At 54.3% G+C, this 23,241-nt stretch overlaps 1 protein-coding gene across 2 annotated transcripts in view; it reads right to left on the reverse strand.

Moving 5' to 3' along the window:
* Positions 1-17,874, reverse strand: part of STX1A (syntaxin 1A) — a 76,374-nt gene extending 58,500 nt beyond the window's left edge. The window contains exons 1-2 of one of the 2 annotated variants that reach the window (XM_074160798.1): positions 17,803-17,874; positions 16,566-16,665 (exon numbers count right to left, since the gene is read on the reverse strand). In XM_074160798.1, coding sequence (XP_074016899.1) covers positions 16,566-16,665; positions 17,803-17,823 — 121 coding nt within the window. In that variant the 5' untranslated portion in view covers positions 17,824-17,874. The remainder of the gene's footprint in view (positions 1-16,565; positions 16,666-17,802) is intronic. The other variant, XM_074160797.1, reaches the window with a different exon arrangement.
* Between the last annotated feature and the right edge of the window lie 5,367 nt (positions 17,875-23,241).

The following is a 23,241-nucleotide window of genomic DNA, read 5'->3' on the forward strand; positions in this document are numbered from 1 at the left end:
GGGAGGGAGGGAGGAAGGGATTAATGGATGGATGGATGGATGGATGGATGGATGGATGGATGGAGAGCACCCTGTGTAAAAAGGACTGGGGCATACTGGTAGGTGACAAATGGGACACAAGCTGGCAATGTACGCTTGCAGACCAGAAAGCCAAGCATCTCCTGTGCTCCATCCCCAGCAGCGTGGCCAGCAGGACAACAGAGGGGATGCTCCCCCTCTGCTCCGCTCTCCTCACACCCCCTGGAGCACTGCCTCCAGCTCTGGTGTCCCCACCACAAGGCAGACATGGACCTGGTAGAGCCGCTCCACAGGAGGCCACCAACATGGTCCGAGGGCTGGGACACCTCTGCTGCGGACAAAGGCTGAGAGAGTTGGGGTTGTGCAGCCGGGAGAAGAGACGGCTCCGGGGAGACCTTCCTGCGGCCGCTCAGTACTTAAAGGGGCTTATAGGAAAGAGGGAGAGAGACTTTTGACCAGGGCCTGCAGTGACAGGACAAGGGGCAGCGGTTTTAAACTGAACGAGGGTGGGCTTAGGTTGGACATCAGGAAGAAATGTTGTACCCTGAGGGTGGTGAGACCCTGGCCCAGGTTGCCCAGAGAAGCTGTGGCTGCCCCATCCCTGGAGGGGTTCAAGGCCAGGCTGGATGAGGCTTTGAGCAACCTGGTCTGGTGGGAGGTGTCCCTGCCCAGGGCAGGGGGTTAGACTGTATGGTCTCTGGCAGTCACTTCCAACCCAAAACACTCTGTGAGTCCATGATCCTATGATTAAAGCATAGGACAAAAAGGAATTGTTTCATTGTCTCATATATCTTTGGTACAAAACCAATTAATAAACCAAAGAATTGCAACTGCTCATTTGCGATTCCAAATTCAGCTTAATTTGTGTTACTCAGACCTATAAGCAATATTTTATGAATTTTCACACCCAGCAGTATGGGGGCTGCGGGGATGGGAATATGTACAGGCACACCTTTACATGTGAAGGGATTTAAATCACACCAGTGTGAGGTTTGATTGACCAAGGCCCACAGTTGGCCTGGCTTAATGAGCGAGCCACTAATTCACTTTTAAGCCTAAGAAGATTGAGCTTTTACAAAGGTTCATCAGGTTTACATGGGAAGGTGTTGGCTGTGGAGGGGCTGCAGGGGTGGCCTCTGTGAGAAGACACCAGGAGCTGCCCCCTTGCTGGGCACAGCCAATGCCAACTGGCTCCAAGACAGACCGCCACTGGCTAAAGCTGAGCCCATTAGTGACAGTGATGGTGCCTCTGTGATAATGTATTTAAGAAACGATAAAAAACACTGTGCAAACAGTGGCTGTGAGAGGAGAGTGAGAAAATGTCTGCAGATACCAAGGCCAGAGAGGAAGGAGGGGGAGGAGATTCCCCTTCAGCCCCTGGAGAAGAACGTGCCGATGCAGATTGTCCACCTGCAGCCCATAAAGGACCCCACGCTAGAGCAGGTGGATGTGCCCTGAAGGAAGCTGTTATCCCACAGAGAGCCCATACTGGAGCACTTTATCTCCTATCTGCAGACTGAAGCTGTAACTGCAACCCTGACACCCAAAGCCAACAAGAGTCTACTCCAGGGCCCACCCCAGTGCCCTCCTATCCCCAGACTTGCAAAGCAACCATTGTCTCCACTACGCACCCCAAATTCAACAAACAAAGCAAACAGCCTCAGCTATATAAGATGGAGAGAGTCCACCTCCATGGCAAAAGAAGGTGGCAGGGGACACATTGGTCCTGGCTTTGTAACATGCATGAAGCATGCCAGGCCCATAAAGCTTCCTCCTACTCCTGCATCCCCTGGGCCAACACCTAAAGCTAGGTAGAAGGGAAATGGACACAAGCCACCCAGTGTGGGCAACCCAGGAAGGCAACAAAGGAGCCTGAAAAGGGGAAACAAAAATAAACTTGAAGTCCTTATCAGCTTTTGGGCAGCTCCCAGCCACAAACAATGCCCAACTTGGGAAACTGGAGGTCACAGTCATACCCAGTAATGTCCCACAGATGTCTGGGTTGTGTGTCTGGTACACGGGGGTCAGGGCTGGTCGTGGTCACCATGTGGCTGTCCACGGGAGGGCTCACAAACACCTCTGCAGGCATTCGCACAGGTGGGAGCAGGGCTGGAGAGCAGCAGCTCCCAAAGGCACGAGGAACAGGCTGGATCCACCTGTGGGTGCTCCTGCCAGCACCTCTGATGCCCCCATCAAACATCAGGCCACCTCTGCCAATGGAGATGATGAGCCTGCGCTGGGCAGGCGGCCAGCTCTGTGCAGGCAGCGGGGCTCTGCCTGCATGGGCTGGAGCCGGCAGCTGCCAGAGCAGCAACCACTCCCTATTGGCAGCTCCCAGGCACTTGCCATGAGGCAGATCCCCACCACCCAGCTCTCTGCAGGACTCCCAATTAACGGCAAATGGGCAGCAGTACCCCCTGCGGCGATTAATCATCTTCCTGGGTTGCATGGAAATCATTATTTCCAACTACCCCTATGCAGCTGCTGATGCACTCACACGCCAAGGTGGGATGCAGAGCCTGGCAGCGCCGAGGAGTGGGCAGGCAGGCAGGGAGCAGTGCTGAGGAGCGGGCAGGCAGCAGTGCTGAGGAGCGGGCAGGAGGGCAGGCAGCAGCGCTGAGGAGCGGGCAGGAGGGCAGGCAGCCACCCCCGGGACCAAAAGGGCGGGTGCAGTAGAAGCAGCAGAGACTCAAGAAAGAGGGGGCCGGTGTGAGGTGTCAGGACAGTGGGCAGGAGCTACATGCCAAAGGTGGGCAGTGTCACGAGGCAATAAAATAAAGGGTTTTGGGGGGAGTTTAGGGGGAAATAGGAAGTATTTTCTGTGTGATTATTTTCTCCTAAAACAAGAGCTGAAAAGATTTGGAACAACATTCAAATGCTTGATTATTGCAGCAGTTCAATCAAATATACAGCAGCGCTGTGTTAAGTACCTTTTAAAAAAGGAACAGGATTATATTCCAAACCTTCCTCTAAGAATAATTTTTTTTGGCATTAACACATCATAATATTAGGCCAAATTTCTGTGTGCTATTTTTGAGCACTGAGTAAATATTTTCAGTATTCTCTTTCTTCTCCCATTTTTCAAGCACGGTGGTTTCTGGCCCTCTCGGTGCAGATCCATGCGACACACAGCCCCGCTGCCGTGTAACGGGCAAGCACAACGGGACTGGACAATCCTATTCTAGGTGTTTTTACTTCTTTAGTCAGAAGTAAGAAGGTTATAGGTATCTCATGAATACTTCCAGCACCACTGTTGGTGTTGCCTGAACTCTGAACAACTCCAGTCTAATTCTTGGAGGACTGCAATAAGCTCAGCAGTAAGAATCCATCACAGACGGGCAGGGAAGGATGCTGGGCAGCTCGGTAGGTCCTGCCCACACCAGGCAGATGTGCCCAGCAACTGGGTTTGCTGTGGGCCAAGGCAGAGCAGCTCAATTCACTGGCTCCTGCATTGCTTGTGCAAAGCGTTTGACACTGTCCCTCATGACATCCTTGTCTCTAAATTGGAGAGAAATGGATTTGACCGATGGATAAGGAATTGGATGGATGGATGCACTCTAAGAGTTGTGGTCAACAGCTTGATGTCCAAGTGGAGACGAGTGACAAGAGGCATTTCTCAGGGGTCAGTACTGGGACTAGTGCTGTTTAACATCTTTGTCAGTGACACGGACAGAGGGGTCAAGGGCACCCTCAGCAAGTTTGCCAGTGACACCAAGCTGTGTGGAGCGGTCAACACGCTGGAGGGAAGGGACGCCATCCAGAAGGACCTGGACAGGATGGAGAGGTGGGACCATGCCAACCTCATGAAGTTCAACCAGCCCAAGTACAGGGTCCTACATGTGGGTCAGGGCAATCCCAAGCACAAATGGGATGGAGAGCAGCCCTGAGGAGAAGGACTTGGGGGTGTTGGTGGATGAAAAGCTCAACACAACGCGGCAACGTGCACTGGCAGCCCAGAAAGCCCCCCACATCCTGGGCTGCATCCCCAGCAGCGTGGCCAGCAGGACGAGGGGGGGCATTCTGCCCCTCTGCTCGGCTCTGGGGAGGACCCCCCCCAGTGCTGCCTCCAGCTCTGGGGCCACCAACAGCAGAAGGACATGGACCTGTTGGAGTGGAGCCAGAGGAGGCCCCGGAGATGCTGGGAGGGCTGGAGCCCCTCTGCTGTGAGGACAGGCTGAGAGAGTTGGGGGGGTTCAGCCTGGAGAAGAGAAGGCTCCGGGGAGACCTTAGAGCCCCTTCTAGTCCCTAAAGGGGCTCCAGGAAAGCTGGGGAGGGACTCTTGATCAGGGAGGGGAGCCATAGGACTAGGGGGAATGGCTTCAAACTGAAAGAGGGGAGATTTAGATGTGATCTTGGGAAGAAATTCTTTACAATGAGGGTGGTGAGACCCTGACCCAGGTTGCCCAGAGAAGCTGTGGATGCCCCATCCCTGGAGGGGTTCAAGGCCAGGTTGGACGGGGCTTTGAGCAACCTGGTCTGGTGGGAGGTGTCCGTGACCAGGGCAGGGGGGTTGAAACTTGCTGATCTTTAAGGTGCCTTCCAACCCGAACCATTCTATGATTATTCTATTATTTCCCAGCCTGACCCACTCAGACACTGGTCGCTGTTTCCTGAACTGGTTTCATAAGAACCTCTGCTCTCCACCAACAGTTGTCAGGGATGGGACAGGCACCGTTTCCCAGCGGTGAGCTGGGTGACCCTGATACCAAACTCACTCCCCAGCTGGGATTGTCTAGCTGGGTGCTCCCTGGCACCGACAGCTACTGTCAGGGCTTTGCTCCCTCCAGGAGTGTCTCAGAGCTGGTCCTATCACTGCTGAACCCGCTGTCCCAGTAGGCCACCTAGTCTCCCACTGGGGACATCGGCTGTTAGCCCTTCAGTTGCTCTCCCATTTTCTCCTCAACATCTTTATCAGTTGATACATATTGTTCTTAAAGCATGGACAGCCAAACCATCTGGACCACTCACGTCCGTTTGCTCCAGAGGACAACGCAGCAGACACAGGGACTCCCCATTTCCAACCTGGATGTGACAGGACCCTCCTCCCAATGAGGAGCCAAACACTAGCCCTGTCTAGCATAAAGTCCGCTCCTCGGCACGTGACCACCTACCTAACCAGCCCATGGTGCCCATGGCAGAGACCTGTCCCACTTCCTCCTCCAGACTCAGCCCACATGCGCTCCTTGCTGTGCTCCTGGTTCTCCACACTGTAAAAGCTCTCAGGGTCCTTCAGCACTCGGGATTTCCTGCTGTCGTCTGTGTCCTCCCACCACTTGCCTAAAATCACCACTTTAATCGACTCCTCCTCGCCCTCCTTCCACCTGAAATACAATCACACACACGACCCTGCCACACATGGGTAAAGGTTACCCAAAGACACACACACAACCGCTATTTTCCCAGCTGCCCAAAACTGGATTGGTTTTTACCAGTAATTCCTCCTCAAGCTGTTTCCAGCCATTTCCAACTCACCATCCCTGACTTTTTCATTTCTCAGTAAATCAGCTAGTTTTGTGAAGCCAATTCTTGGAATCCCGCCACAGCTGGAGTCCCTTGCCACAGCAGTGCCCGCAGCGTGATCCCCAGGTGCAGGTGATGTTGGGGACCTAGGAAGTCACAAAATTGCTGGTCACTCTCCTCTTCCTGCTGCTCTGTCAGCCAGATCTAGGCTGCTCCCCTGTTCTTGGCATGCCTAGACAGCACAAAGCCTTCCCCATGCCACAGTGTGCAGCAGCACCAAAGTAATCCTGGGAAAGCAGAGTAACAGGATTTACGGCTTGCTCATCTCAGCCCTCCTAAACTCATTTCTGCAAATAACAGATTATCCGCTGGTGTCAACACCGAGACAATGGAGGTTTAGCAAGAGAAAGCTGAGATCTAGCTGCAAAGCGTTACACTGCTGGGTTTGAATGAGGTCTGCTGGAGAGCATCCTACTCCATCCCAGGGTCTCTGCCCCTCTCCTGCCTGCGCAGGCAGCACACCCAGCGCCCTGCGCTGCACCAGCCCCAAGGCGAGGGCACGCTGCTGTGCACCAAGCCGTGCTGCTGGGCGACACGTCCCCTCATACAGCGGGGACATGGCTCCAAAGAGCATCAGCGCTGCAAAAGCCATGTGCACGCAAGCCTGCAGGGCAGGGCTCGCTGCGCAGACGCCAGTCTGCGTCCCCCTGATCTTGCCATTTCCTTTTCCCAATGCTTCCTAGGCTGCCCCACGTTTCTGCTCTTTCACCCTTTGGCCTTCAAGCCCCCCTTGCCTGCCTCCCCTGCCAAAGCCAAGCCTGAGAGCTAAAAGCATTAGAAATCACAGTAATTTTCATGCCATGTGGAGCACAGAAGGGGATGAGGAGAGGATCCTGGCTGCTGTAAGAAGACGAGAGAAACCCAACCACAGGATGGAGTCAAAAGTAAGCAACACCCAGGAGCGGTGCCACTGCAACACATGTCCCCATGCCACCCAGCACCCCACCCGCCAGGGCCAGCACCGCAGTCCAGCTCACTGCCCACTGGAGCAGGGCTCCTGGCTGCTGCAGAGGCGCCTCTGGCCCCTCTTCTCCCCCCGGCTTCCACGTCCTAGCCAGCAAAACAGCAACGAATGCAGGAGGGAAAGCCTGAGGAGAGGCCCATGCCTCAGGCAGCAACCCAGCCTGCTGAACCCATCGCTTGCTGGAGGATCCCCAGCCTGGCCAACCCGCTGGGCAAAAAGGCCTAAACTCTTCCAGCCAGCACTACAAGGGGCACAACTGCCATATCCCCTCTCATTTTTGCTCCTTTCCCACCTCCTCCCTCTTTCCGACCTCCATGGGCCAAACACCTCAGACTGCAGGAGAGGGCAGGCAGCCTCACCACACAAGACCACCAGAGCGGCGTGATGTGGCCCTGGCACAGCTCGGCTCAGCTCACCCACCCCCCTGGACTTGGCTCTGGACCTGGTCCTGGCCCAAGGACCGGCCAAGGCTGGCAAGCGCAAGGGGAGGAGAAGCAGGGTGGTGACCAGGGCCAAATTCGCACACAGACAACAGGAGCCAGAGGAAAAAAATACAAGATGCAACAGGCAGCGGGGCTCAGGGCAGTGGTGGCCCCGTGTCCACTCACCTCCTGCCAGTCACTCTGTCCCAGTCTTCTTGGGACACAGCAAGAACAGGGGTTGTGGTACCATCTCAGGGCTACCCTGCTCACAAGCTCAAGAAGTGGGCCTGTATGAACCTCACAAGGCTCAACAATGCCAAGTTCAGGGTCCTGCACCTGGGTCGGACAACTCCCCCTATCAATACAGGCTGGGGAATGAAGGGATTGAGAGCAGCCCTGAGAAGGACTTGGGGGTGTTGGTGGATGAAAAGCTCAACATGAGCCGGCAATGTGTGCTGGCAGCCCAGAAAGCCCCCCGCACCTTGGGCTGTATCCCCAGCAGCGTGGCCAGCAGGGCAAGGGCGGGGGGGATTCTGCCCCTCTGCTCCGCTCTGGGGAGACCCCCCCCCAGTGCTGCCTCCAGCTCTGGGGCCACCAACAGCAGAAGGACGTGGACCTGTTGGAGCGGGGCCAGAGGAGGCCCCGGAGATGCTGGGAGGGCTGGAGCCCCTCTGCTGTGAGGACAGGCTGAGAGAGTTGGGGGGGTTCAGCCTGGAGAAGAGAAGGCTCTGGCGAAGCCTTACTGCAGCCGCTCAGTACTTAAAGGGGCCTATAGGAAAGCTGGGGACAAACTTTTTAGCAGGGCCTGTTGCAAGAGGACAAGAGCTAATGGTTTTAAACTAAAAGAGTGTAAGTTTAGACTAGATATAAGGAAGAAATTCTTTACAATGAGGGTGGTGAGACACTGGCGCAGGTTGCCCAGAGAGGTGGGAGATGCCCCATCCCTGGAAGCATTCCAGGTCAGGTTGAACGAGGCTCTGAGCAACCTGGTCTAGTTGAAGGTATCCCTGCTCATGGCAGAGGGGTTGGACTAGAGACCTTCCAAGGTCCCTTCCAACCCAAACTATTCTATGATTCTATGAAGACACACAAAGTCAAGGAGCCATGGGAGCTCTCCTGTGCTATGACAGCAGCAGCAGTAACTCTGCAGCAAGGACAGGCTTCTGCTCCAAAAGTCACCTCCTCATGGCCCATCATGCAATGGGCTCTCTAGGTGCCACCTGGTGCACAGCCCAAAGGAGATCAACTTTTTAAGCAAAAGCTGCACCTTGTGGTAGCGATAACACATCTTTCAGGACTGCCACTATTTGGTCTAAATTAAGCCCAAAATAATTACATAGCAACTGATTTTTATTCTTTTTTCATGCTGCCATGAATCAGACTACAGTTAATTGATATTTACTCTGTATTCACTCGGCGTTGCGGATCACCCAGCGTTGTTCAGGATGACAGAGCAGACAATAGGTGCTGGCGATCATGAAGCTCAGGCATGCAGGGGGGCTGCACAGCTGCTGCATGGTAAAAGGGAATCTCACCTGGACTAACACGTGGCACATCAAGGGGACAAGAAAGAAAAAGCCACACGGGCACAAGGGAGAGAGGACAGAGATGTCCCAGGGCACCCTCTCTGCAGCACTGGGATGATGCACAGCAAGTCCATGAGTCCTGTTCCTGTGGGCAGCACCCAAGGGCTGGCAGCGGGTGTCACCGTGCTGGGTGTGATGCAGCCGCGGGAGCCTCACACAGGTCCATCCTGAGTGATGGCAATGGCCAGGGAAGGTGAGGACCAGTGTGAGCATCCCTGAATCCACAGCAAGAGGATCCTTGGACCCACACTTGCCCCTACTACACCTGCACCCCGTGACACCCACTGAATCGGTGCCGGGAGCTGGTTTAGTGCTGAAGGGAGGTGTTTCCCAGCTCCACTAGGGATGTCCTGGAGACACCGGGGAGGGCTGGACTGTCCGCTTCCTGGACAGCCATCTCCACAAGCCACTGTACAATCAAGCTTCTTGCTCACAGGCAGAGGTGCTACCACATCCCACCAACCCTCACTCTGTCCATCTCCTTCAAACACTCATCACCTGCATGTGCCCAGGCCCAGCACCCACCAGTGGCTGCAGGAAGGCCTGGCCCATCCCACACAGACAGACCCCAACTTCCATGGGAATAGTAACATGACAAGGTAAGAGAAGAGCAACTCAGTCTGAAAAGCTCAAGAAATGCTGACCAGCAGCCAGGGCCAATGGTTCCCTGAAGACCTCACGCCCAGCCCTTCAGAACCAGAGCTGGGTCAGGTGATAGGGATAGGGAAGGCAGGGATTGCACAAAGCCCTTGCAAAACGACCAAGCTGCTGCGTGGACATGACAGGATGAAGCCAGAAGGGCAAACAGCTATTTAAGCTAAATATATTTGTTCTTGGGATGGTGTTTTTACATAAATCGATCATAAATAGACTCAAGCTGGAAATAAGAAGATGGCTCCTGACCACTGGAGGTTAAGTCCTAAAGCAGCCATTCAACAAGAATTACTGGGAGAAGAAACAAAACTTGTTCAAGATGGAGCTGGAGAAGTGTGTGAAAAGGTGATGAAAAGCATCTCTGTGTGACACAGGATGCAGCCACCCGAGGTAGACCCTGAGCTTAGCATGGTATTGCCATAATGACAACAGGCATCATCAGCACACCTCTGCTCGGGATGCCCAAGTCAAGCGAGGTGTTGGAGGTGCTCTGCAGGAGCTCCTGCACCTCCCCAGTGAGCAGAGGAGCCCCCGTCCCTGCACCACGCACTCCATCAGTCTCTCCATCTCACACCAGGTTTGCAGTGAGTAGGCAGCTCTACTGCCACACCATGCCCTGCCAACCACAGCGAGGATGAAGAAACACCTCTGTTGGTGGGGACCCTGCCATCTACTAGCTGCATTAGTGTCTTCCCCATCCCCATCCCTACTCTGGGAGGCATGGTGCCTCCATGCCCTCTTAGCTCCCTTTCCCACCGTGTGGTAGTTTTTCTGGGGTTACATTCCCCCTGGTCCCTGGTCCCACCAGGGCAGAGAGGAGGTTTCCTTGAAGACCGGGAGTTGCAATCATGCTGCGTTGGAGGCTTCAGGCTCAGGCTCCTGTGATGCTCTTTTGGGAGGAGCAGTGTGAAGAGGACAAATGAGGGTTTTGATGAAAAGCCTGACTTTGTCCTTTGGGCCTCTCTTTGCTCCTCCACCTTCTGTGCTGCTTCTCGCGGCTTCCCTGGGATGGGAAATCAGAGCCAGCCCAGACTTCAGCAGACCTCGGAGATGGAGGTGAGAGGAGCTGGACCAGGGACCAGGGGGAATGTAACCCCAGAAAAACTACCACACGGTGGGAAAGGGAGCTAAGAGGGCATGGACCAGACCCTGTCCAACCTCTCTGGGCAATTCATGATTTTACATCCATCAAATCCACTCCACACCTTGCCATGCAACCAGGCCAAGTGCAAGGTCCTGCACTTGGGTCAGAGCAACCCCCGGTACCAGCACAGACTGGGGGAGGGAGGGAGGAATGGAGGGATGGATGGACGGAGAGCATCCTGTGGAGAAGGACTGGGGCATACTGGTGGGTGACAAATGGGACACAAGCTGGCAATGTACGCTTGCAGACCAGAAAGCCAAGCGTCTCCTGGGCTCCATCCCCAGCAGCGTGGCCAGCAGGACAACAGAGGGGATGCTCCCCCTCTGCTCCACTCTCCTCACACCCCCTGGAGCACTGCCTCCAGCTCCGGCGTCCCCACCACAAGGCAGACATGGACCTGGTAGAGCCGCTCCACAGGAGGCCACCAACATGGTCCGAGGGCTGGGACACCTCTGCTGCGGACAAAGGCTGAGAGAGTTGGGGTTGTGCAGCCGGGAGAAGAGACGGCTCCGGAGAGACCTTCCTGCGGCCGCTCAGTACTTAAAGGGGCTTATAGGAAAGAGGGAGAGAGACTTTTGACCAGGGCCTGCAGTGACAGGACAAGGGGCAGCGGTTTTAAACTGAACGAGGGTGGGGTGGCCCTGCCCACGGTAGATGGTTGGACTGTATAGTCTCTCAAGGTCCCTTCCAACCCAAACCACTTTGTGAGTCTATCCCTTCTTCAGGCTGATGGGCTGAAGCCACCTTTGCAATGCTCCTGTACTGCACTGAGGATGAACCTCACAGCTCTGCCTGCACCAAAATCCTCACCTGGCCAGACGTGCAGGGGCAGAGGCAGCACCGATGAGGTTGTGGATTTGGGTTGAGAGCAGCACAGTGCATGGGGGGACATGCTGCTTTGCTTTATGTCTCCAAGACATGCCCGGACACTCTTTGCCAAATCCCCTACTTTGCGGGGGCCACACTTGCTTCACTGCAGCTCCAGCTCCTCTCACCTCCATCTCTGAGGTCTGCTGAAGTCTGGGCTGGCTCTGATTTCCCATCCCAGGGAAGCCGCGAGAAGCAGCACAGAAGGTGGAGGAGCAAAGAGAGGCCCAAAGGACAAAGTCAGGCTTTTCATCAAAATCCTCATTTGTCCTCTTCACACTGCTCCTCCCAAAAGAGCATCACAGGAGCCTGAGCCTGAAGCCTCCAATGCAGCATGATTGCAACTCCCGGTCTTCAAGGAAACCTCCTCTCTGCCCTGGTGGGACCAGGGACCAGGGGGAATGTAACCCCAGAAAAACTACCACACGGTGGGAAAGGGAGCTAAGAGGGCATGGAAAGCAGTGCCCGAGGAGTGCAGCTCGAGGAAGAACCAGATGCAGCCTCCCTTCCTCTAGGCAGCACCTGAGCAGCATCTCCTCTGAGCAAAGCAGGCTTCTAGCTGTGACAAAAGGACCTGGTGAGTAGCAAGGTTATGCTTACACGAGGCTCTGGTCAGAGCCTAGGCACCAAGACAACTCCAAATTGCCTTTTGGCACCGGCCAGTCTTGCCTCAATGCATTAGATGTTAGGTGAGCAGCTATGATTTGTCTTCCTTGACCACCTGACATGTCTCTCTGCCAGGAGATGGACTGCTAGAAATTACAGAGGCCACTCTCCAAATAACTCAAGTGTCCTCCAATAGATGGAGAGCCTGAACAAAGTCACCTGGGACCTGTGTCCTGGTGTCCCAAGCCACCACCTTGAGTCCGCACAGCTTAAATTATGAAACTGGAATTCAAGCATACATGCAACTGAACCTCTTCTTCCATCCTGGTGCAGAGCCATAATGAACCTCCTTCCAGGTCTGAAATATTTATCAGGTCTTCTGAAGCCTGCGGAGATGGACTGAGCTCACAGGCTGAAAGACACAACTTCAAATGTGAAGATTTACGTTCCCAGAGGCAATTCATTCAGGAACAGCATCTGTTACGTGATGCAGCGCTGAGGAGTGGCAGAGCATGGCCGCGGGGAGGGCATGATGCACAGAGAAGACGCATGGCAGAGACCAACCACTCCAGGAAAATAAATACAAAACAAAACAAAACAAAACAAAACAAACTACCATTTCATTCCTCTCCAGTTGGCAACTTGCCATCAAAGCCACCTCCTCTGGGAAGCGGCCCAGAGACCAAGGACCGAGATGAAGACCCTGCCTTAAGTGCCAGGAGTAACAACAGATGCAGCAGCTCACCGGAAGGATTTTAGGAACAGGTTTGCCAGGAGCTGTGACTCAAAACAGGAGTAGCAGCAGCAATGGCTCTGACCCGAGGAGGAATACAACCTCTCAGCCACTCCGAGCCCACCCACGTCCTGACATGATGCTGCCCACCCTGCGGTGTGGAGCTGCTCAGCAGGGAGACCCTCCCCGTGCCCCTTGCAGCCAGGTGTGAGCCTGACAGAGCTGCAAGGGGCAGGCAGGCGGGGGGCTGCCACCTTGCTGGCACGATGGCAGAGCCAGCCAGCTGCCCACCCACCAGGCGCCAAAATAAGCCCAGGCAGCAGCAGCAACGCGGATCCAAGAACAGTCTGTGCAGCCAGAAGAGGGATCAGTGGGAAGGGAGAGGAGGGATGAGCCCTTCTGTGCAACACGGATCCAGCCCAGCACCTCCGCCCCGTGCCAGCCAGGTGGGTAAATCCAGGGCTCCCATAGACACCTGGACTTCGCCTCTTCTGCAACAGCAGAGCACGTGCAGGAGAGCACCAAGGGCTTGCATTCGCCTAAGCACACAGTCATTTAAGACACAGGTTCCAGTAGGACTGTATCTGTGGAGTCTCTCTCTTCTATCAAGAAACCCTGAAAAAGCAGCAAGCAATTTAGCCAGCAGACGCCGTACGTTCAGCCTGCCCACCCTCCACTCAGTGCTCCAACAGCAACTCTAACCACTGTTCAACCATTTTCCAAATTATCAGCTCACCTCTCTCCTGATCTTCTGAAGACCCACTCCAAGATCCTCCAGCTCTATGAGGGAGTTGCTGGTGGTGTTTAAGGAGTTTGTATTTCTTGATGAAGGAGCTGCACCTCACCAAACCAAGCTGCACCACACACGGCACATTTGCCTCCAGAAAAAAATGAGAAGTCTGTGTCTATCTTCTGATATTCTGGAGGATTACTTCCTATCACTGTAACGGAGGTTTCACAAGATCTGATTAGATTTCACAAGATTGTTTAGAGATCACTAAGAAATAACTTGAGGTGCTGTTCCAGAAGGGGCAAACAGCACCCCAAATCCCCTGTAAGTTTGGCCCCTGTAGAGCAATGTCTTGCCTTGATTGTCATCACAGGTGTCATTCACTTGCCATGTTAAAAAGTAAACAGCAGTGAGCACACACCAAGACCAGCTTTTCACCAACTACATTTTAGCGCCCCTTGGCTGCATCCCTCTCTCATGCCTCATAAAAACATTGTTTCTTAATTTCCAAATTTCCACCATTCCCAACTGCACTGCCTTCATTGCGACGGGGCCCTGCACCGCCTCCACTCCACCAAAGTGCAAGACTGAGCTCCAGCCAAGGTTAATCCCATCTTTGGTTGAATTTCTGCCGGGTTTCATGCGTCTCACCTGGGGCTGAAGGAGCAGACAGACATGGCCTGATGCTGCTCTTGGCCTGGCTGAGTCTCTGGGAAATGGAAAAACTAGGAGTGGCACATCATCAGTTATCACAGAATGTTTCGAGTGGAATGGACCTTTAAAGATCATCCAGTCCAACCCTAAGTTATTCCAAGAGCTTACCCACAGTCCCGTGAGACAGCACACGGCCTGCTCTTACAAAGCCATATTGAGTTTAATGCCTCTCTAGATCATCTAAGCAGAACCCTGCAGCTATGACCAAAGTTGTCTCCTGTCCTGAGGACACTGAAGACCATTTCCAGCACTTCACCCCCATGTGCTGAGGGACAGAGGGAGCAGTGCTCAGTTAGGGTGAACACCCTGCTCCTAGGAACACGGCTCAGTTGACACCATACCACCTGCAGCCCCAGCACACAGCAGCCTGGGGGAGCTGGAGGCTGGTCAGAGACAACACCTGGCGCAGGGTCAGTTGTGGTGAAGAAGCTCTTGCTGATTTCTGGTGAAACATGTGAGGACTGAGCCCACGTGAACGTCATGAAGTTCAACCAGGCCAAGTGCAAGGTCCTGCACTTGGGTCAGGGCAACCCCCAGTACCAAAACAGACTGGGGGAGGGAGAGAGGGAAGGAGGCGGGGATGGATGCATGCATGGGTGGATGGACGGACGGAGAGCACCCTGTGGAGAAGGACTGGGGGATACTGGTGGGTGACAAATGGGACACAAGCCAGCAATGTGCACTTGCAGCCCAGTCTGCCATTGACTGCAGACAGCACCACTGCACCTCCTGGACACACCAAAGTATTACAAAACACTAATTTCTCAACAGGGTATGGTCTCTTCTTTTGCTGCCCAAACAGTTTTTGGCATTTTAAACTGAATTTTCTACAATACCAAATCAAGGTAACACTGTAAAACAAAACCAGAAGCACTCCCAATGTCCTAGCTGCTTCTGGAAGTCACGTCAATGTCACAGTGTCTTGTTTGCTGCAGATCTCAGACTTTTAAATAGATTATTATGCTTTTAGGCTACGAGTGCCCTTTGCAGCCTGAGCTCTGGCTCAGCCCCGAGCAGACACTGTGCCGATGCCTGCTGTATGAGCCCAGCAGTCAGAACCAAAGCAGTGACAGCTCTTCCCTGAAAACACCCAAACAGAAACACTGCAAAATCTTACAGTGCAAGTGCAGACCAAAAGAGCCTGGAGGATGATTGAGCAACAGTCTGAGATACGTGAATTCCCTTGAAAAAATCCCTTGTTTCCAGGCTCAGCCAAGTGAATTTGAGCTGAGGAGCAGCTGCCAGGATAGAGGAGTGTGAGACAATTTAGGAAGGACCAGGTTCTTCCAAGCAATTAGCAATACCTATTGATTTGACTTAGGGCTGAACACAAGAGAATGTGTGTACAGACAGCCTCCTGGGACCTCTAGAAACAATTCACAGTTGGATATGAGCAGACATGGAATTGCACTCAGCAAATGAAAAGAAGGAGGAGAGTGGATGGCAAGACAGAGACCTAGTCTCAGCTTCTCAGCCCCCTAATCACACCTTTGAGCCAGGGCCACTGCAGCCTTCAGCTCCTCAGCAGTCACTCACTGGCCCATCAAAGCAAGACCTTTTCCCAACAACAAGGGCTGCTCGCAGCCACTCTGCACAGTCACCCCTGCAACCACCAGCCCTGCGACCACCAGCACCATGAGGAAGGTGGGCAAAGGAGAGCCCACACGGGCTTACAGTAAGACTGAAGGACAGCAGACATTCAAATGATGTCCCTGGTCCAGCACCACTGATAAGCAGCTCCGCTCAGCTGTGCTCACCCCTGCCCTCCCTCGCAGAGCTCAGCACCTCAGTCCCACACGCTCCCCAACGAGCGGTTTGCAAACACCAAAGCTGGAAAGTCTCTGTACTAAGGAAGCCCAGCTGGCCCCACCAGCCCCAGGTGCTCTGCCAGTGCCAGCTCCTTCGGCTCCCCGGGAAGAGGCGCTGCTCACACCTTGGGACAGGGGAACTCATCACCCACAGCTCTAACTCTGCCAGATCCTGCGGACTCCCAAATGTTCCCACTTCTTGGGTGCTGCTATACTTAACTTCTGTTCCTGACAACAAACCTCTTCTCAGGAACACAAGACTAGGGAAGAAAACAGCGATGCGTCAGTAAGGTCTGGAAGGGACAGACTCTTTGGCCAGCCAGCAGAAAAACATCCTTCAGGACAGAGAGGACACCATCACAAGTTCACACCATGGGCTCAAAGAAGAGCTGCACCATTCTGGGCTGAGCAGGCAATGCTCAGCCTGTTCTGCAAGCGCTGCCTCATCCACGAACCCTCCCCAGGCAGCTCAGAGCAAGACAACAGTCAAACAACCAAAAAACAGCCATTTGCTCTTTTCAGCCTCCACGTTGTCCCATCCTTCAGGAATTCCACTCCAGCAGCCTCACTGGACCCTCACCACCTCTCAAGGTCAGAAAGCCATCAGCCATCCCTCAATCTCCTTCCCATTCAGGTTCCAGCCCTCCCTCATCCCGGCAATCAGCCATCTCACAGCTTGTGACTTTCCAGCCATGGCCACCTGAAGACACGAGGACTTCTGTCTGACTCCGTCCACCCCAAAAGCAGCCCAGTGCAGCCCCGTGCCCACAGGGACACAAGCAGATCATGGCTCACTCACTCTCATCAGGGTTGGGCGAAGCAAGGATGGCGCTGTGCTTCCTTTTCACTTCCTCCACGTTCTCCGAAATTTTATCAATGAACCCTCGAATTTCTTCCACCTGTGGGGATGGACAGCAAGACAGGTCTCCTGTGAGAGGCCTGGACTTTTGGAAAGGGGGCAGATTATTAATCCCTATCCCAAAGCAACCATGACATGTCTGAACTACAGCAAATGTCCTCCTGGACTAATATTTTCCGGCTGGATCCTGAAACTGTAGGACCGCTGTGAAATCAGACCTTCCACATCACAGCAGCCAGCTTTGCAGTCACAGCAATGTAATACAGACACTATGTCCTGTGTCCTTTTGTGATGCACAAACATTTGGGGTTTATTTAAAATAGCACTAGACCTACGGATTCCCAGACTCTGCACCTCCAGCGTGGAGAACATTGCTGAGATTGCTGAAGCCAGGCTTGGTCCTGGCTCAGTCCCCCATGGCTCTTTGCTTAACTAGCTGAGAAGTCCAGTTTGACCCTCACCAAAGCCAAATTTGCCAGCAAATCACTGCTGGCATCTTCCTCGCTCTCCTGTACAGGGAGACACACTGGCATCACCAAGAGGGGAAACCTACTTGTGTCCTCTGCCTGCTGGGCTGCCCACCCTCTAGCTCTGTCTTCTCCTTCGACTCACACCACCACTTTGCTCGTCTTCCTCCATCTGCATGTCAGATTTTTTTCATTCCCCACTCCATTGCCTGCACAGATACATTTCAACACCCCCTACACACATGCCATGCTAAGGGTGTGCTAAAAATCCGCATGCAGATCTTACAGCCACCCACATGCCAGAAGACGAGAGGCACAAAATTAAATCAATCCCATGCAGAAACTGCTACTCCGCAGAGGTGCTTTCAGGAGAAGTTTGAGAGCCGGTCCACTTTAGCGGCAGGCTGGAGGCAGGCAGGCATGTCTCACCCACTTCATTTCTGGAGGAGGCACCATGGGCCAGGTAAGCCCATGACAGCCCCAGGTATGCGTGGAAGCCTTCTTCCTGCTAATCAGCACCCTGAACGTAGCCCCTGAGGACCCCAAGCATCAGCTGAGCAGCATCAGCCAGGGCAGGACCCCCATCCCCATCTTGACCGCTGCTCCTGGCCTGCAGTGGGAGCCCATACCACAGCCCCACAGCCTACTCTGGTGCCAAGAGACAGCTCTGAACCGGCTTTAAAGCTGCACTGGGGAAACAAAACTCTCACCTGCTCAAAGAACTCGTCCATGAAGCGGTCCCGGTCCACACTGACAGTGACTTCATCATCATCGTCGCTGTCCTTCGCCTGCAATGACACAGAAAGAGGCATCAACAAGTGCTTCCTGCAAAGTTTGCAGCTCCATTTCAGGAGCTCCACAACGGCATTTTCCCCTTCTCCTTTGCTCACTTGCTCCCAGGAGCTGGGGAAAACGCCAGTCAGAGCATGGGAAGCCCTGGGCACTGTTGCACTAGAGCACTACGGGCATCAAGAGAGCAGAGCACAGCCAGCTCCAGCAATAAAGGCACAACACAAAACACCACCACAGCCAGCTGCCACACCACAGGACCTCCCAGGGCAAGCGCAGAACAAGACTAACAATACCTATGCATTTACAGAGGGCTGGAGAGGGAAACTTAATGAGCTACACTCAGATGTGTGTGAGCATAACGGCTCTGCAAACAGCAGTGACGGGAAAGCAGGAGGGATGCTGCAATGGGAAAGCATGAGGGATGCTGCGATGGGAAAGCACGAGGGATGCTGCAGAGTGCAGAAAAGATGGGAGAGACCAGAAAATACAACAGAATTAGTAAAGCCACAGCAGGCAAATGAGGGGTTGTCCTTGTCTGCAGCAGCATGTGTGTCATTGTCATCAGAGATGAAAACACCTCCCATCCCAGTGAGGCGGAGGATGCGAGCTCACAGGGGAAAGAAAAATTACAGTTCTCCATATAAGGAGACATTTAAAAGCTTATTGTCCAAAGCAGATACATGACAGAAGGAAACAGAAAATGAATGGGATGGAAAAGTTTCTTCTTACTCCATCTTCACAGGAGAGAAGGAGCCAGTGGGATGGAGAAGATTTAAGAGAAGACTGTCTCTGCTAATCTTGTAATTATCCCACATTTTGCAGACGGTTACACATCACCCCGTGGCTCCTTTGCTCTTGGCAGACTTAGCCGATACAGACTCCAGAGAGATGCCTCTTACCTTGAAATAAGTCAGATGAAATACCTACCCTTCCCCTCAAAATTGGCTTTTCAGCCTAGGGTGATTTGGGTGGAGTCACCAAGAGAAGACCTCCGCTTTCAGCCTTGCCATCGCTCATGGCACCCTTTGCTCTGGTAACCGTTTCACAACTGGCTTAACCAAAGACCCTGAGATTCGAGAGGTACTGTGATTCAAGTGAAAATATCACTTTGACAAGGAAAAGCAGGTGCATTGCTGCCCTGACCCACCACTCTGGGCACAAAGAAGAAACGTTCCCTGAAGCCAGGAATTCAGAATTTGTCCATTTGGGCCAGGGCCAGGCCCCTCTGTCAGGGCTCAGCAGCAGGAGCTGCTTGCACAGCAAGGCTGAGGCATGGTGGGAGCCGCCAGCCCGGGAATGGGTTGATGCATTTTAGATTTTGATGAAGCTGGGAGAGATCAACTTGTGGATGAGCACCTAGAGCTTTCTCTTGCTTTGACTTAAATCTCTTCCCTGTGTTGCTAAAAATACACCATTGTGCTGAGATGGGGAGAGGGGTCAGTAATCCCCTGCCTGCACAGGCATAGAATCATAGAATTATGGAATAGTTTGGGTGGGAAGGGACCTTTAAACGTCATACAGTCCAACCCCCCTGCCATGAGCAGGGATACCTTCAACTAGACCAGGTTGCTCAGAGCCTCGTTCAACCTGACCTGGAATGCTTCCAGGGATGGGGCATCTCCCACCTCTCTGGGCAACCTGCGCCAGTGTCTCACCACCCTCATTGTAAAGAATTTCTTCCTTATATCTAGTCTAAACTTACACTCTTTTAGTTTAAAACCATTAGCTCTTGTCCTCTTGCAACAGGCCCTGCTAAAAAGTTTGTCCCCAGCTTTCCTATAGGCCCCTTTAAGTACTGAGCGGCTGCAGTAAGGCTTCGCCAGAGCCTTCTCTTCTCCAGGCTGAACCCCCCCAACTCTCTCAGCCTGTCCTCACAGCAGAGGGGCTCCAGCCCTCCCAGCATCTCCGGGGCCTCCTCTGGCCCCGCTCCAACAGGTCCACGTCCTTCTGCTGTTGGTGGCCCCAGAGCTGGAGGCAGCACTGGGGGGGGGTCTCCCCAGAGCGGAGCAGAGGGGCAGAATCCCCCCCGCCCTTGCCCTGCTGGCCACGCTGCTGGGGATACAGCCCAAGGTGCGGGGGGCTTTCTGGGCTGCCAGTGCGCATGGCTGTACTTGTCTGGACCTGAGGAGAGCTCTGCACACTCCCTGCAGAAGTCAATGTCCTTTGTGACGGGCAGAATGCAGCTTCTTTCCTGAGTCTTTTGTATCAGTTTGCTCTTGCCCTGGGGAGCAGAGGCAGGTCCTTGCCGGTGGTCACAGCTCAGCACCAAGAGCCGGAGCATGACTCGGGCTCAGAGCAGAGCTGATGCACAGCCAGAGCCAGCAGCACCCACGCAGCCCGGGGGCCAGGGGTAGGATTTGGCCGTGGGCTCTGTTACACCCCTCCTGCACCCCGATGCCACCAGGCAGCCAGGCTGGAGGGACCCGTGCCTTCTTTGCCCCTGATCCCTGCCACTGCAGCTCCTTCCAGCTTTGCCGACTCCAGCTCTGTGCCACAAATCTTTGCCTCGGGCAGCAGCCCATAGCCCAATCCATCCTCAGCACCCACTAGGAACAGCCTGGCTTGTCCCTGTGTCTCATGGCACGCAGTCCAGGACATGATCCTGTCCGGAGGTTAACCCCACAGTGCAGGGGGCAGACGGCAGCTCTGCCAGGGCACATGTGTCCAGCCTGCAGCCTCGTGCCACCTCAGCACACACCCAACAGGACGGCCATCCACTGGAAGGAGTCAAAGGAGAGAAGGCTGAGAGCACCTTTAGGAGGTCTGGGGAGACTGGTGGGTGACAAATGGGACACAAACTGGCAACGTACGCTTGCAGACCAGAAAGCCAAGCATCTCCTGCGCTCCGTCCCCAGCAGCGTGGCCAGCAGGACAACGGAGGGGATGCTCCCCCTCTGCTCCGCTCTCCTCACACCCCCTGGAGCACTGCCTCCAGCTCTGGCGTCCCCACCACAAGGCAGACGTGGACCTGGTAGAGCCGCTCCACAGGAGGCCACCAACATGGTCCGAGGGCTGGGACACCTCTGCTGTGGACAAAGGCTGAGAGAGTTGGGGTTGTGCAGCCGGGAGAAGAGACGGCTCCGGGGAGACCTTCCTGCGGCCGCTCAGTACTTAAAGGGGCTTATAGGAAAGAGGGAGAGAGACTTTTGACCAGGGCCTGCAGTGACAGGACAAGGGGCAGCGGTTTTAAACTGAACGAGGGTGGGCTTAGGTTGGACATTGGGAAGAAATGTTGTACCCTGAGGGTGGTGAGACCCTGGCCCAGGTTGCCCAGAGAAGCTGTGGCTGCCCCATCCCTGGAGGGGTTCAAGGCCAGGCTGGAGGGGGCTCCACCTGGTCTGGTGGGAGGTGTCCCTGCGCAGGGCAGGGGGGTTGGACTGGATGGCCTCTGAAACTGTCCTGGTTGATTGCATGCAGGATGCCACATCACTGCTTCGTCCCATCCTACTGCCCACTAGACCCTGTCATTGTTAGACCCAGAAATCCCAAAGGAAGGCACCCACTGCCCAGGGAGAGGGTTTCTGCCAAAGCTACACGCAGTCTTTTTGGAGGCACTTCTATGTTCAAGGCAGCTTTCCCCCCAGGCGCAGCAGAGCGCTGACGCACAGGCAGGGTGATGGTTATTTAGGGCAGGCACTGAACACAGCGCTGCCCTGCTGTGCGCAGGGAGACTGGCACAAAAACCTGGCCAGGGGCCCTGTGAAAAGGAAATGACATGGATGGAGCCTTCTGGTCAGGAGGGCACGTCTCACTCTGGGCTGGAGAAGGGCACCATCTGTCCAACCAACGTCACTGGAAATACCCTCCTTGCCACATCACCCCCGACACACGGTGTCAGGCTGATCGCCCAACACCCCTGCAGGAGGGAGGCAGCAATGGTGTTAGCCAAAGGGCTAATCAGGACTCAAGGGGGAGGAGATGCCACCAGGCAGGTCCAGCTTCCCGGGATGCAGGACGCTGAAGAATCATCTGCTCCCAGAATCTCCCTCCATCCCAGAGCTTGGTCCAGGCACATTTGTTAAAAACCAAACCAAAATAGCTTTCCTAGGGAAATCTAAAGTGTCTACCCAGGCAACAGCATTTTGGCTTCAAGCATCCCAGGTTTTCAAAGCCACATGGAAAGCTCCAGTCTAGGTCAAAGCTTCCCCCCTGGCACTGCTCAACACAAGCAGCAAACAAGTCACAGTCTTCAAAGATCCAGGCTTGCTTGCCAGCAACAGGAGAGGAGCACGCACTCCCAAACGCCACACAAGCACGCTGGGCACACCATCCTCCTGGTGCTTCTCAGCTGCCAAAACGGCCATCCATCCATCTCTGCATCCGCTGGGCACCCCTGATGTGTTCCAACCTCAGGGGGAGAGGAAAGAGAGCCACAGCAAAGAGCTGCAAGTCTAAGTGCCTGAGGTGAGACTAGCTCTAAAAACAGCTTACAGCAGGTGACAAGCCCAAGTTAATTAACACAACCAGCTCGGCAGCCCTGCAGCCTTGGTGGGTCACTGGCACCACCCACTTTATGCGTACAGGTACTGCATGGCCGTGCTGATGGCTGCCAGTGTCCCTGGCACAGGGATGCTCTGTCCCCAGCATATCCGGAGCAGAAGAGAAGGAGGGGTTTGATCAACCTCCCTCGACACCCGCTTCGGCCTTGGGCACTTCTGGGTAGCACTGGGAACACAGGGTCTCCAGGCTTCCACCCCCACAGCGTAGGTCAAGATAACCCTTCTTTCTCAGGGTTTTTTATTTCTCCAGCCTGCTGGAGGCCAAGCGGTGAGCAGCATGGCCAGCAGCAGGGATGGCTCTGAGAACTGCTGCCTCTGGTGCTGCTGAGCATGGGGAGCGGGATGGGGAGGGTAGGTCAGCCAGACCTCCTCCAGCATCTTTCAGGACCTCATCTTAAACATGCCCCTCCTCAAGGGCTGAAATCCCAAAAGAAATAAGAGCTGAGCTGTGATAACTTCCCCGGCAAAGTGGAGCGAGGCAGTTCAGAGCCCCAGAGCATCCCAGCTCTGTGGGTTTTGTAACAAGCACACTGCTAATGAATTCATTATCAAGCAGATCACAGCCCTCCTGTTCAAGCCAGCCCCGGTCTCTCCGCAGGTATTTTCTGGAAGACAGCAGAGGAGCACAAACCAACGAAAAACAGTCAAAGCCTGCTCTCCCTCAAAAAGCAAGAGGCAGCAGGCAGAGAGCACGGCAGCAGGGCGTAGCGAGGTCTCTATTATCTCAGCAGTGGCTACACACAGGCTTTAGCTCCTGCCCCCTTCTGTTCACGTTGCAGATGAATTTGACTGTGTCTGGATGCATCTGCAGAGCCGTGCCAGGACAAAGGAGCAACAGGCCCAGCTGAAGCTGGGCAC

This window comes from Numenius arquata, chromosome 18 (genome assembly GCF_964106895.1).
Source record: "Numenius arquata chromosome 18, bNumArq3.hap1.1, whole genome shotgun sequence".
Lineage (NCBI taxonomy): Eukaryota > Metazoa > Chordata > Aves > Charadriiformes > Scolopacidae > Numenius > Numenius arquata.